The sequence below is a fragment of the Arvicanthis niloticus genome, chromosome 16 (genome assembly GCF_011762505.2).
Source record: "Arvicanthis niloticus isolate mArvNil1 chromosome 16, mArvNil1.pat.X, whole genome shotgun sequence".
In the NCBI taxonomy this organism is placed as follows: Eukaryota; Metazoa; Chordata; class Mammalia; order Rodentia; family Muridae; genus Arvicanthis; species Arvicanthis niloticus.
The window spans coordinates 10,669,967-10,685,057 of NC_047673.1; the positions used below are offsets into that span (position 1 = coordinate 10,669,967).

Below are 15,091 nucleotides of genomic sequence, written 5' to 3' on the forward strand. Positions count from 1 at the left end.
AATATCCAATAAAAAATTAAAAACAACAACAACAACAACAACAACAACAAAACCCAAAAAATAAATGTTCAGAGCTTTTAGTTTAATCTAAAAAAAAAAAAAAAAAAAAAAAAAAGACTCATGTTATACACATAATTAACGTTCCTGGGTAAAGTAAAAGTTTGCTTAGTTGATATGATCAATGCTAGAAAATGAATGCTTGCAAATGCGAAGGGTTTGCCCACAGATGCAGGCTAGTACCTGGGCTGAGCTGGCCCAGCAGAATACATGTGTCTGAGCATCTGTGGACACTGGTGTAAAGCCCCCAAAGGAGCCACAAAGTCCAAGGATGTTCACTGCATGTGAAACATACATGCCTGGAATTAATAGGGCAAAATGATTTACCTCCAGGAAGGAGAAAAAGACACACAGAACAGAAAATAAAAATTATTATTTTCATTTTTTTCTAAAATAGTTCTACTTTTTCATTTTTAAAAAAATTTCCCCCATGATCTTAGTAAATCTTAGTAAATATAAAGATTTCTAGTGAAAATATAAACTCAGAAATTCAAAGATGATTTTCCATTTATCACGGTGAGACACATACACACATATATGCACACACACGAGACGGAGAGACAGAAGGAGGGAGAGAGAGAGAGAGAGAGAGAGAGAGAGAGAGAGAGAGAGAGAGAGATTAAAACAATCACTATAACTGTATAGTGGAACTCAGCACAAAGTAATTAGAAATTTTTACCTGAATGGGAACCAGAGAGAGAACTGAGAAGCCTGGCCTGTGGATGGGTTCCATCAAACAACTCTGCCAAGTCATTCAGAGCAGTCTGGAAGTAGGCAAACTGCCCAAACACCACTAGAAAAGAAGGAGGGTGGGGTGGGGCGAAGTCTTATAAAGAGTAAAGGAGAGCCTGTGCACACACACTAATTATCCCCCCCGCACCCCTCCCCCCGAAGATCATAGTTTTAGGAGTCTTATAAAAATAAGCACAAATCAGGGGCTAGAGAGATGGCTCCGTGGTTAAGTGCACTTGTTCTTGTAGAGGACATGGGTTAGATTCCCTGAACCCAGACAGTGACTCAGCTGTCTGTAACTCCAGTTCCCGGGAACCTGACGCCCTCTTTTGGCTCCTGCAGGCAAAGCACACTCATATCCACAATGTCACATGGAGCACTGTCATATCCACAGGCAAACACTTTCACACATAAAATATAATAAATTGTAACAAAGTAAAAACAACCCTACAAACTTATTTTCTGCATTTCCCGAGTTTTCAGTGATTAAAACAGTTTTATTTCATCTTTTTTTGTTCTTTTAATATTGAAAAGGAATTGTTTTATGAATTTGAATATTGTATAAGACATATTTTAATATACAGCATTTAAATAATCTAATGATATTTATGAAGGCATTCTGCTTTTTTAATGATTAGTTATATTTTGTTCCATGAAAATTAGCTATGTTGGAACCAAGCTCCATGATACTTTGGTAAGGAATTGGAAACGTATTAGAATCTCTTGATCATGTTGGCACACTGTCAAATTGAACAAGTGTTTTATTTAGAACTCCATTTCAGGGATTTCTGTGGGTTATTCCAAACATTTTTTTAAAAAATCTTTCAGGATATGAAACTGGTATATACTGCCTTCAAGCAAAACATGGTAACATTGGTTGGATTTCAAATTAAATCAATATTTATATATTAAAATTGATTAAATAAAAGGGCTTTGCAGTATTTTGTGGAGCTAGTGATTTAGTATTGACATATAAGCCAGAAACAAATTATCCTTTATTTGTTTATGTGTGAAGTTTACCCAATGGTCCTTCTAAATAATAACAATCAGGGGACTGAGATATGCACTCTGCTTGAAAAAAAATTCTAGCAGAAGAAAATTAGTGTGTTAGTAAGCATAGTGGAGGCTGTTTATTATGAGGGTGTGTGAAGATGCAGACACACATGGTACTGTACAGATGAACACACACACACACACACTGAAGCTTGCTCTTTGAGATTTAACCTTCTAGAGAGCACCCCAAAGCAAGCCTGTGGGCTAAGTAGGTTTTTGTCAGTAGATGAGATTCCCTAAGGACTTTGTGCTTCAGAGGTCATAGCAGGAGCCACATCTCACCTCACCCCTGTTCTGCCTCCCCATCCCCCCTGAACCCCAACTACTACCTCCCTAGTGAACTGAATCTTGTTATATTGGTTGCCCACAGCTTGAGTTTCCTGATTATGAGAAGAGTGAGTCCTCATGTGCCTGAGTCCTATTTTCTGTCAAGAATTCTTTGGGAACATGAACTTTACAACGAAACTTCAGGAGTCCTAAAGAACTTGTTAACACGATTTGTGGCTATCCACGCAAGAGTGCAGCGGGCTTTGTAGCAAACACAGGAGCTGAGTCTGTAATATCACCAAAATTAGGACCTAGGGAAGGCCATGGCATCTCCTCTGACCAGCATTCCTAAATCAAGCTCTCTACCCAGGTGAGTAAATGGGCCCAACTCATCTGCTGAAAGAAGCAAGCTGTGGAGCTGTAAACTTGAGCAAGGTGTGTTACAACCCCACATTGGTGATGTCTCAGGGAGAAGATGAATGTAGTACCTAAGCAGTAGGGGCAGTTAAACCCTTATGTTAACATGTTATAATAACATGTAATGTGTTAACATGAGATATAAGGAAATTCTTGTAGCATACATAAGTAGCAACACTGTCTGACTGGTTGACCTTGGAAGTAGGGACCAGCTGTGAAGGACTGAGGCAGCAGCATCTGCCAGGCCTAGAACAACCAGAGCTGAACACATGCATGCCACTCAACGGGGATGCAGGAGTGGAAGGAAGCATCACCCAGTTAGTGACTAGATCAGACTCGTGTTATATAAAGGGAGCTCTGGGCTCCTTTTGGATGCAAAGACTCAGGATCAACAATGAACTTTTTATATTTTTTTAAGGTTTATTTTTATTTCTTTAAATGTGTATCTATGTGTGGAGGCCAGAGGTGTCAGAGCCCCTCAAACTGGAGTGGTCTCAAGCACAAATAACACAGAAACACACAGATGCGCACAATTTAAAATAATAGAAAATCTTTAATTTTTTTTTATCTCAAGTACATTCTCACATTGAAATAAATGTGTTAAATTTCTGTGGAGGTAGGTGATTGTTGATTTAATGTAAAGGGAAATTGTGGGCCTATGGCCTTCCCCCTCCCCCAGCCGTCTTTTGATTGCCCATTGAGGAAAATGGAAATCGATTGTAAAAGTATAAAATGTATTGTCTGGATTCCCCCAGGGAAGAATAACATAATATCCATCTTCCTGGCCGGGAGCCAGGGAGAACATCAAATAACGTAGTCCAAGATGACCAGAACCCCCTGCACATCTCAAAGTCTCAAGGATGGGACTCCACCTGCCAGCTGTGTAGGGGTGTGTTGAGGTTTGGTCTGTTGGTACATACGGTAATGCTAAATACTGACCCCAGTGACAAGGAGATTTTATGTAGACCTTAGTGATGCTATGTACCATGCCCTACCTCTAAGTTATCCCTGATTGGTGAATAAAGATGTCTACAGCCTAGATCTGGTCAGATGAGAGATAGGTGGAGTTTCAGTTCCTGGGCTTGGAGTCTGAGAGAACAGGAGAAGGAGAAGTGAAGGAGGTGGAGAGAGGAGATGTCATGGGTTAGGTGAATCATAAAAACATGACCATGAGGGCTGGCCAACTGGAGTTAAGAGTAGCCCAGAGAATAGCACAATGGGTAGATATCTGCCCAGCTCTAGTGCTTTAAAGGCTTCATATAAATATAAAAGTTTTGAGTCTTTTATCTGAGAACTGAATGATCAGAGGCAGGGTAGAGACCCACCATTAATATCATATATTTATTACAACAGAGATATGACTTATGCTCTTGAACTGCATGTGCCTTCCTGTCTAACATTTACAAACAACTGACTTCAAATCCATTTCTGGGCATAGCATAGGATGGGGCAACATTAATGGCTAAAATACAACAGCACTCCAGGGGAAAACATCAGAACATGGCACCCCTTTGGTGGAAGAACGTCACGGAACACTGTACTGTGTGATTAGGAATATCATTTCTTTTGTATTATTTTGCCCTAATTTTACCAAACAACAGATAAATTAGCTATCTCTAAAGCATGTGCCAATGAGTTAGAAACAACAACAATTTCTTACCAAATTCCTTGGGCACCGTGATGGAATAGATGCATATCTGGCCAGCTGTGTAGTTATGAGGATAGTTTGGTGACAAAACTACCCCTTCGGAGCCTATGTATTGGCCTCCACAGGGTGCTGCAAAGAGAGCCAGCCAAGAATGGTGAGCTTTGTGTATGAAGATGATGATGCTTGTGACATGTAAGATCATTAGACAGATCTGAACACTCACAGCCCGCCCATCTCATAACAAACACAAGCATCCATGCCAGCAGCTGCCCCTGTACTATTAGCAGGACCACAGGACCACTGAGGCAGAGACAGAGGAACAAAAGCTTTGGGCTCAAAAAAGACTGATGTTATCATCAAGACTTGTCTGAGACATGTTTAAATAATAATGAAAATAGCTATACTACTACTAGCTATACTGTGTATATGTGTGTTTACATGTATGTGGGTATACACATGTATGTCTATATGTGTACACATATGCATGTGTATATGTGTGTATATGAGTGTATGTGTTTATATGTGAGTATATATATGTGGATGAGTGTGTGTGTATGATATATATGTGATATATATGATATGTTATACATGTTTATGTGTATGTATGTGTATATGTGCATATGTATAAATATATGTATGCTTGTGTGTATGTGCATATATATGTATATATACATATATATGCAAGTATCTGTGAATGTGAGTATATTATATAGGTCTATGTATATGTATGCATGAGTGTGTATGTGCATGTATGTATATATGTGTATATGTGTACATGTGTGTATATATGTGTATATGTGTGCATGTGTCTATATGCATGTGTACATAATAACGTGTGTATATATACATTTGTGTATATGTATGTGTGTAGGTGTGTATGTGTGTATCCATGCATGTGCATGTATGTACTATGAGGTTGTATGAACCTTTTCCTTCTAATACTCTAACTTTGGTGTTTCTTTTCTGGGTAAACTGGAAAAACTTTTTTAGCTCACATGTAACGCTCTTTTCAAACATCCTTGCACTTGGATCCAATTAAGTCCCAATTACTGTTCAGGTTGTGAGTTAAGTCCCAACATGGCATCTTGTATGTGATATCAGGAGGGACTAGCACCTGATCTTCCATCCAGCTGTGTGACTGTGGACCAAAACACCTGAGTGTCCTACACACCCTGGCATTTTCTGATATCCTGTATCACTTGATGGCCCTTTTTCTTTGGGGCATCAACACTGATTTAAATTTACAGTTGCTTCTAGAACATGAGAAAGTTCAATTTCTTTCTAAGATCTTTGCTTCTTTTTATTATAAATATTGGTGCATACTTAAATGTGTAAGTTAATGAGTTTCACCACATGAACATATCAGACATGGTGCTTTGACTGAAATACCCCCTCTTCCTCCCTTTCTTTCTCCCTCCCTCATTTTCTCCTGGCCTCCTTCCTATTCACTACATTATTACAGTTCATTTATTCTTGATATGGCAATTTTCAAGCAGTTAAAAAACAGGAAATTAAAGATAGCACATTTAATCTGTTCAGTGCCAATTAGCATACTATTAAAGTCCTAATGGACAAACAGGACATTTTCCATGATTAATAAACTCTGTAGAATGTGGTAATGCTAACTGGGAAGGTACTTATTACTGGTTTGTTGAGACAGTCAATGACTGTTGAGAGACTGTCCCTAATCTTGCATTACTGTGACTTGGCAGGCTCACCTCTTACCTCAGGAAAATAGCTCATTTATCTGACAGCTTTAACACATTCAGGGCCAGCCAGGAAAGGCTTAATGAACTTACACAAACCACAATGACTTCTGATATCATACTGCAGAGTAGTTTTATGTTCCAAAACATCTAGGATGACCATTGCGCTGGCTGGTTAATACAAGCCAGACTCATTTGGGAAGCGGAAACTTAAGTTGAAAATATGCCTCTATCAGACTGGTCTGTGGGAAAGCCTGGAGTGCATTTGCTTGACCAATGATTGATGGGAGAGAGCACAACTCACTGTGGATGATGTCACCTCTGGGAAGGTGGTCCTGGGTATAACAGAGAAGGCTGAGCAAGCCACAGGGAGCAAGCCAGTAAGTCGAGTTCCTCCATGCCCTTTGCTTCAGTTCCTGCATTCAGGTTCCTGCCCTGACTTTGCTCAAAGACAGTTTTCAGCTGAAATAACCATTTCCTCCCCAAGTTGCTTTTGATAGAGGTATTCTAGTACAGTAAAACAAAACCCTGCCTAAGATAACTATTTCACAGTTTTAAAATGGAAATGTTCATTCCTCTTTTAGATAGAGGATATTTCTGTAAACTAATCCCAAAGGGGAAGTTTCCATTGCGTTACTGTAACTCAGGCCATCGTTGTAGACAGGTTACTGTCTGTTTCTGCCTTAGCTATGTCAGTTCAAACTGGCTATTCCAGAAAAAGGTTTTCTATTTTAAGAGCTTACCAACCAAAGTTCTAAAAATATGTATGAAGAATGGAAACCTATTTTATTTTAGCTTGGTCGTATAAAATCCAATCAGCTCACTTCACAAACACACCATTCTTACATATCATCTAACTATATTATTTATCTACCTACCTGTCTGTCTGTTCATCTGTAAGTCCACCCACCTATCCACCAATATCAATCAATCTACCATCCATTTATCTATCTATCTATCTATCTATCTATCTATCTATCTATCTTCTTCTTCATCATCATCTATCTATTGATTTATCATCTACCTCCCATCTATTTTATCTGTCATCTATATCCATCTCTTTATTGAGAAGCTTCTAGAGAATGCTATCATGTACCTCTTGTGTATCAATGAAAAAGTGAGCAAAATGGGCACAAAAGTTTCAAGCTATGTGAATTAAATTAAAACATTGCTTTGTTCAAGAACAATAGGAACAGATAAGTGACTCAGTAATAACAGTCTAAGTGAATGAGTCCCACCCTGGCTGGGCCTTATAGTCCTGGAGAGTGAGCCTGAATAGTTGGTAGAAGTGGGAAGAGAAACTGAGTCAGAAGTACCTTGGCAGGCAGGCAGTGCCCGGTCCCAGGATGGCTTCCCATCAGCCCCTGTCACACACTCAATGGACGAGGGATCCACGATCTTGTATCCAGAGTCACATTGATAGGTAACTGTAGAGCCCAGCTTGAAATCGGTTCCAATCCTTGTCCCATTCATTATGTTCCCAGGGTCAAAGCAAGCTTCCCGGGGCTTCTCTGAAGAAGAAAGAACATGTGGGCCATGGTTACATCTGTGTTTAGTTATTTTCTTTGATTCCTTGCCTACTTCATTCAAGGCCTACCATGGTGTCCAGCATGGGAAAACTTCTTAGGAATATTTCCTCATCAACTAATGACCAAGTTAGATTACTAGTTCACAGCAGGGATTTATTTTCTAATAAATTATATTTACTCTTTTAATGAATGGTTGAGCCCCTGCATGCTGGTTGTTTATACAGAATAAACACTCTTTGCTTTTGCATACTAAAAAAAGCGACATTTTTATTACAGGGTGATATAAAATTATTTTCATGTAAGCAAAGACAGGGTGTTTTGTGATGTGCCTTTTATAGCTTATTGAGGGTCTAATTGGTGTTCAGTTTAAAATAGATTGAGGAAAATTTGAGGCTCTTTTTCAGCTGGCTCCTGACTCATCCCGATGTGAACTTGTTGCACATCTTTCAAAAACTGATAATTTGGCTTTGCAAAATGAAAACTGGGGTGTCCCCTGAAAAATCCCTTGTACCTTTTAATGGTGATACAGATGGACTCAGGATAGAAACTCAGAAATCACTCTGAATTATGGTACAGTGAAGACTGACAAACTTAGCAGAAAAATGGCATCTGATTGACAAATGTCAAATACTACATCTGTGAATGACAGTTGCCCCGTGACTTTATCTTAATTGCAATAACTGAATTTGCTAGCTCTATGAGGTCACGCCACATGTCACACTGAGCTGAGCTCAATGCCAATTATTACCAACCTTCTTGAATGTACGTGGTGACAGTCTGAAGTTCAGACCAAGGCAGGAACCTCACAAGGGCACACAAGTGTGCACTACTGATACTGTGACTACTGACTGCAGGGCTCAGTGTTGGTGCTACGTAAGATCTGTCTGCACGGTCAGAGTTTGTCGCTATTCCACCAACCTTACTTCTTTCTGCTTCAATGGGTCATTCAAAATATCAACAAATCAATCAACATCTCTCTGTAACCACATGTTCTGTGAAATTTTCGACTTGAGTCTTGCTTTGCTTGTTAAACATATCTTCATTCTTCACCTCCCCCTGAGAGGGTCTAGTGGGGGCAAACTTCCCAGACTTCCTCAGTGGGTGTTACAGAAGACAGAGAATACTACTCAGCTCAATGTTATGGCCTTCTCTTTGGTAGTGTAGGAGGGATAGAGGGGTAGTTAGATGAACAGTACTAGTTTAGGCTCTGGGATAACTCCAAAGCATACTTTGGGTTTGAAAACCATGTGTCCATGAAACAGTTTGTAAATGCTAATTACTTGAATGCTAATTACAGAAAGCCAAGTGCCAATCATACATGCAAGGAGGAGTGTGGCATAGAAGTGCTACACTGAATTCCATTTTGTATTTTTGTTCTGGGGTCAATATTGGTGATGTTACTTTTATTTCTTCTTGGGCATGGTCAACATGCTGTTTGTCATTTAATCTAGCAATTTCATGAATTAATCTCAGGAGGTAGAGTGTTATAGAGATGGTTAGGTGTACAAGAGAAAGGATGGAGTAGGTTCAGAGATAAACCCCAGGGTATGAATGACATGCAATTACTGGGAAAGAAAAATATCAAACAAATATCTCATCTTGGCGAGTCCTACAGGAAGCACCAGAGGCTTGTCTCCCTGTTGTTATTCATTAGTTTTCAATATTTTCATTTAGATTTTTAACACTCTGTGGATCAATATCAGCAAAAGGGGATCTCCCTGGTGAACATTCTCTATATCTATATAATATGTTATAGCTGAATGCACTGTAGACACTGAGTCTGTTATGTGATAATTTATTAAATTTAGCAAACTAATTCATTTCTATACATTTTGGTCAACAACATTGATTTATCTGAAACTGTTTTTCTGGTATCCATGGTCTCTCATCAAGCAGTTTATAAGTAGAGACCAGTGTCTCTAGACACTTGATTGAAAGCCTATTTTAGATATTTCAAACAGTAGCTGACAAGTAGTTTTGAACCCTATGTAGATCATTGAATATTTAAACAGATAAAGAGCCAGAAAATAAATAAAACTGTCTATTTTTATTCATTTGCTTATATACATCAAAGTTGTCCTATTTTATTGCTTATTGAGTCACTCAAGATATGGGCAAGCACAGATTTATTTGCAAGTATTATCCTTGCCTCATTAAAAAATAAACCTTTCCTGTTATGTCAATCAGTGTAACGCCATGGCCTTGCCTTTCTTTCTGATTATCTTTTGCTATAAATCTTTTTCAGACCTGTGTGTGGCATTGTACTCCATGGCTTACACACCTCTCTATTCCATGGCATTGACTGAGTTGGGTAGCTGGTTAGCCTTCAAATGACTGCATCTGATTATTTGGTTCCATTTACTGATTGTCAGTTCTGGGTGTTCAGTGATAAATCACAGTCCTGTCTCTGCTTACATTTTGCTATGTTTTCTTTCTAATTAGTTGGCTTCAGAGCTCTGTGTATTTTTCTGTTCTTGTCCATTCCACTTAGAAATACAATTGCAAACTCCTGCTCTGTATAGCAAATTGGTACAAGTAGGGTCCCTGACGTGGCTACACATGGTATGGCTGCCCTGGGACCCCTGCTGGCCCATTGCATCTAGCAATAGTCTCTGCAGTCTGCTGCAATCACCCTGAGATTGCTTGCCCTTGACAGTGCAGTGACACAAGTTCTGTTAACCCCCAGGGAGTCCTTCCCACTGACCTCAGGAAAATGTTTCAAACATTAAAAGCTACAAATATTCAATTAAAGGATGAATATTTGAAATGAATAAGCCTAAATAGAGAGGTCATACTCATTTCTGGTTATTCATATTGTAACTTTATATGCCTTGCATTTACTGACTTGATTAACTGTTTGGGCTGTAGCTATGGTAGATCAGGAACAGGCTTGGTGAAGGTCATCTAGAGTGTTGATAACACATGTGCCATCATATGTGGTGCATATGTGTAAGGGCCATTCTCATCCCTCCAAACACAGCTGTTTCTACCCCAAAGGCACAGCACAACTGCTTGATTTTTACCATATGTTTTAAGAAAAAAACCTTACATTTATGGATTTTGAGATTTTAAGAAATTTTTTAACTTAGAGCCATTTGGAGAAATACAAATCTATTAATGGTGACTAAAATAAAACATAACCTTCATTTTATTTTATAATTTTCACTACAAGTTAAAATTAGCGAATTCAATAAATGCAATTATTTAATTTATCTGCATACTTAGTTTTACCAAAATCCTCATTACTAGTGATAAAACCAGGCTTAAGTCGTTCTAACTGATGGTGTGTCTTAATCTGTCCCTCCCCTCATTCACACATGAATTCATACTGCACAATGGTATTTGTTTTCATGGACTCTATATCAAAGAACTTGAGGCAGGGCATTTTTGGGTGTGGCTGTTTTCCTCAGAGTTCAATAAATTCCAAAGCAACCACAGGTGATGAATCTGTGTATCTGAGACATGGGTTATCTGCCTGGGCCAGAGCTTCTCATCTAGTCTTTGCCTATGAGTGAGGAAAACACAGAGGATGGCAGTTAGCATCCCAATGGGGAGATGAGGCAAGACTATCTTAGTGAATTTAAGTCTAGGCATCCTAAGGAAGCAAATCACAAAATGATAACACATATCAAATCATTCTCAGATGTCATCAAATCAGTTATTGCACATGTCATAATCTATCCTTAGATGAAAATGTACATACCAAAACCATTCTCCACTTTCTCTTATTTTCCACCAGAGATAGAAATATTTTTAACACGTGAAAGGTGGGGTTGGCTCTCTTATTCAGAAAGACCCCTCCTCCCATACACACACATGCTCCTCACCTATGCAGGTCAGGAACACGTGTGTTTGAGATATAGGATCTTATGAAGAAATGCTGACAGAAGAAGCAGCCCCTGACACAAGTTAACTTCCCCACAAACACATTGCACCACACACCTTTAAATTCAATGGCGAATCCCGACAGGCCAACAGAAGCATCGCTCCTAAATGCCAGGAAGAGGCTGTTACCACTGCTCTCGATCCTCTCTGGGGCCTGAGAGCCCTGGAAGCTTCCGATCAGTGGGCTGTTGGAGTCCTCCCCTTCATAGATATGCAGGAAGTCATAACTCGGCTCCATGCTAAAACTACAAGGATGGAGAGTGTCACCTATGTCCCCAACACAAATTCATCTTATGTCTTAGACTAAGTTTTTGGGAACACATTACAGATTAGTTTGCTTTGGTGTAATAGTTTAAATGATTACAGTAATCAAAATTAAATACAACACTAATCAACATGCTAACTTAGAAGTATCATTTGTCATAATCTCTGTCAGTGTTTTGCATAATGGCCAACATATTCAGTAGTAGACAATCTTGACTGGAGTTAAAACAAAACAAATAATAGAAGCATGGGGATGTCACCCCTTCCTCTTCCCATGAACTAAATAAGGACCACTTGAAAGAAACCAGATACAAAAGGGACAGATTCTCACTGAATCTTGATTATTAGGTGAGTATTTTGAGATTTAAAATGTATGTACTGGGTACTGGTGTATATTATGAATGTTAAAAATTTTAAAACCTCTCATTGGTTTACTTTTATATTGACAACTGTAATTATCATTGTTTCTTTAGGTAAAGGGGTCAATGGTTATGGTTTCTGCATGGGCAGAGCACAAACATTCCCTATCGTGTTACCACATCAAACATTTCAACCAATCTTTTTATTATTCCTTCCCTCTCTCCCTCCTTCCCACAGTCTGTGTTTCTTTCTCTCCTTTCTTTTCTAATATTAGCATTGAGTCCATGTTAAGACTTTCATTATCTGCTCTCAAAGGTCACAGTGACACCACTATTGTTTTTTAATAAAAATAAATCTGTATGTAAATTTATACATTTGTAAATTTAAATTTTATTTGAAGGTTTGCTGCTGTCAGACATGAAGAAGGAGAAGCAGAGGTGCAAAGCTGCAGCATCTGGTGTAATCGCAAATGCTATGTTTGATTCACTGGAAGAATAGTTTTAGTCATGGTCATTTTCATGGATAATTCTAGAATCTGCTCCTGTACCACCGTCAGTGTCTAGCAAAGGCGATTATGGTCATAATTACCCACTGAACACTAAAATTCAGTCATGGGCAATTAAAACAAAACATTTTGTGCTAAACCTCTTTTTGGTCACACAATAGTGTTGACATAGAGTCCTGGCGCTTAATTTATAATTAATTCCAGTTTCCTTTGAAAAATCAGGCTTATTTCCATTTACCATAACATTATAGACCTAGAAACCTTAGTAACTTCCCCAGGTCTAACACAGTCTATGTAGTGAGCTTTGAGTCCCCGTGAATCAGCATTACCATACTGTCGACAGGGACAGTGATAAGCCTTGTTCCCCATAGTCAACAATACCAGCACACACTTCCCTGGAGTCCTAGAATGCTCTCCTCCAATTTTCTAGCATCAGACTCTCATCATCCCATAAGAAAACATCAGAATTCAGTCTTCTGAGAAGTCCTCTGAAGACTGTGTGGCTGATGTCCATACATGGAGGCCTTACCATTGTGCATTAGATTCTTCCTGTTTGAGCATCCTTGTCCCCACACAGCATTCTGGCTACTTCCCTCCCACAGTATGGATTCTGTGACAGTGACAGCATGGTGCTCATCTTAACACAAAGCTTTTAAGCTCAGGGAAGCTGCCTGAATGCAGAACTAAACAGACAGGCTACAGGCTAATGGTTCTCAGAACCCAAGAGTTTGGGGATTATCTGTGTTGTATATCTTTCAGAGAGGTGTGTAAAGCACAGCAAGGAACCTTCCTGTGATAAGTGTCCTTATTGATTATCAAATGAACTGTTCCTTTGTGTCTTTGATCACTGATCATTGCCCCAGGAAATGTGTGAAACAGAATAATGAGGCTCCTCTTGGATTCAATGGTCACTTCACTCTTTATCTCCAGGAATCAGATGGACATCAGGTTTTAAGAAAGGGCTACCAAACAGTGCAAGGAACAATTGCATGGCTGTCTCCGCCAGCGCAGGCTCACTCATTCTGCATGTTGGCCAAGTGTTCTGAAAGTATTTGTTCTTTTGATCATTAGTAGAAGCACTTTCAGGAGAAGGTGGTCGGCTACTGACCAATGTCGAATCTCAGACCTAGAAATAAGTTATATTGAATCACAGACAGTGAGGGAGGCCAGAGCCCCTGAGTGACAGCTCAAAAGCCCTAGGCAAGGAGCCTGTACCCTGGCAGAGAAACCAAACATCTAGGTTCCTTTGTTCTGATGGGTTAAGAGTCTAGCTAGCAACCACCACCTTTCAGATATTTAGTTTTCAGAACATCACATCCATTTACACTTTTTAAGAAGTCAAAGGATTGTTATTAGATAAGATCTCAGTATTCACTAAAATTTGTTACCATATAGTAAATACTGATGTGATGATATATTACTGTATAAATTATTTTCCCTCACAGTGAACAATTGCCTGACAGAAGCAAACAAAGGAAGAAATGATATATTTTGGCTCCTAATTCAGTCACTATAGTTCATAATGGTGGGAAGGAATGGCTGCTTATTCTCTACCCATGTAGGCCAGAGGTTATAGCCTGGTTCACTTATATCTTGGTGTCTCACAAACAGCCTAGCTGTAACCAGGGCTATGATATAACCCCTGACCCAAGCTTTAACTATATGACTATATGCCTATGAATGAGACCTCATATTCAGAAGATTCTAAACCTCCCCTAATCAGCACCATTGTCTGGTGCTCAAGAGTTCAGACAGCAGAAGCAGAGAGCATTTCATGTTTAAGCTGAAACCACAATGAAATTGACTTGAGCAAATCTTTATGGTACTGAATTTTATCATCTAGTATAGAAGGCATGAATGACCATTTCTTAGACACTGATATGAGGAATCTTCTGTTTTTATCTCTACTTCATCCCAACAGTTTTAATGATGTGGAATCGCCCTGTGGACCGTCAGGCAGAGCATGCTGTGGAAAAGACCCAGCCTCTGCAGACTGCAGCAAACAGCATGTTAAGATTGTATTCTCTCTAGCATCCATGGCATGTTTTTAACCACTGGTCTGAAGCCTTCATGTACAAAACACACCATGGGCCAGATGGCTAGTGCATGAAAGCAATCCATGTGCGTCTTTCATGTAGAATGCTGCCCATCAAGGCAAATTTCCTTCTCTCCTGCCACCCCATCTCTGACTTGGTGTGTGAGCTGATGACTCACTACCTGTAAAGCTGGACACTCTAAGGTAACAAATGTGGTGAACTGGGCATGGCATTAAAATCCTACTAAAAAGAGGTAGTCGGTAGCACACATACCTTTTGAATATCAAGGCAATGACAAAGTCCGGATTCACCTTAACTCTCCAGTCACACTCCTTCCCAGGAGGGTATGGCTGTGGGTAGTTTGGGGATAAAATCACTCCAGCAGGGCCTGTCAGATTCCCACCACAAGCAGCTGTCACAGAACAAAGTCACAGGGGAATATTTTTTTAAAGCAGAGATCCAGAATACCAAACACAGGAATATAATTCTTTTAGAAACGGTACAATTGTCCACATTTCCATCAAAGACCTATTTTGCCTACAAATGTGGAGACAAGTTAATAAAGCCCACTAAGTCTGTACCTTTCCATGTGATCCTTGGAAATTTAGATTATACAGCATTCCAGATTTAGA

General features: G+C 39.3%; 1 protein-coding gene across 2 annotated transcripts in view; it reads right to left on the reverse strand.

Moving 5' to 3' along the window:
• The window catches only part of Csmd1 (CUB and Sushi multiple domains 1), a 1,522,453-nt gene that overhangs the window by 170,517 nt on the left and 1,336,845 nt on the right, over window positions 1–15,091 (reverse strand). For both annotated transcript variants that reach the window (XM_076913874.1, XM_034520246.2), the window contains exons 28-32: window positions 14,733–14,871; window positions 11,352–11,539; window positions 7,197–7,391; window positions 4,187–4,303; window positions 737–850 (exon numbers count right to left, since the gene is read on the reverse strand). In XM_076913874.1, coding sequence (XP_076769989.1) covers window positions 737–850; window positions 4,187–4,303; window positions 7,197–7,391; window positions 11,352–11,539; window positions 14,733–14,871 — 753 coding nt within the window. The remainder of the gene's footprint in view (window positions 1–736; window positions 851–4,186; window positions 4,304–7,196; window positions 7,392–11,351; window positions 11,540–14,732; window positions 14,872–15,091) is intronic.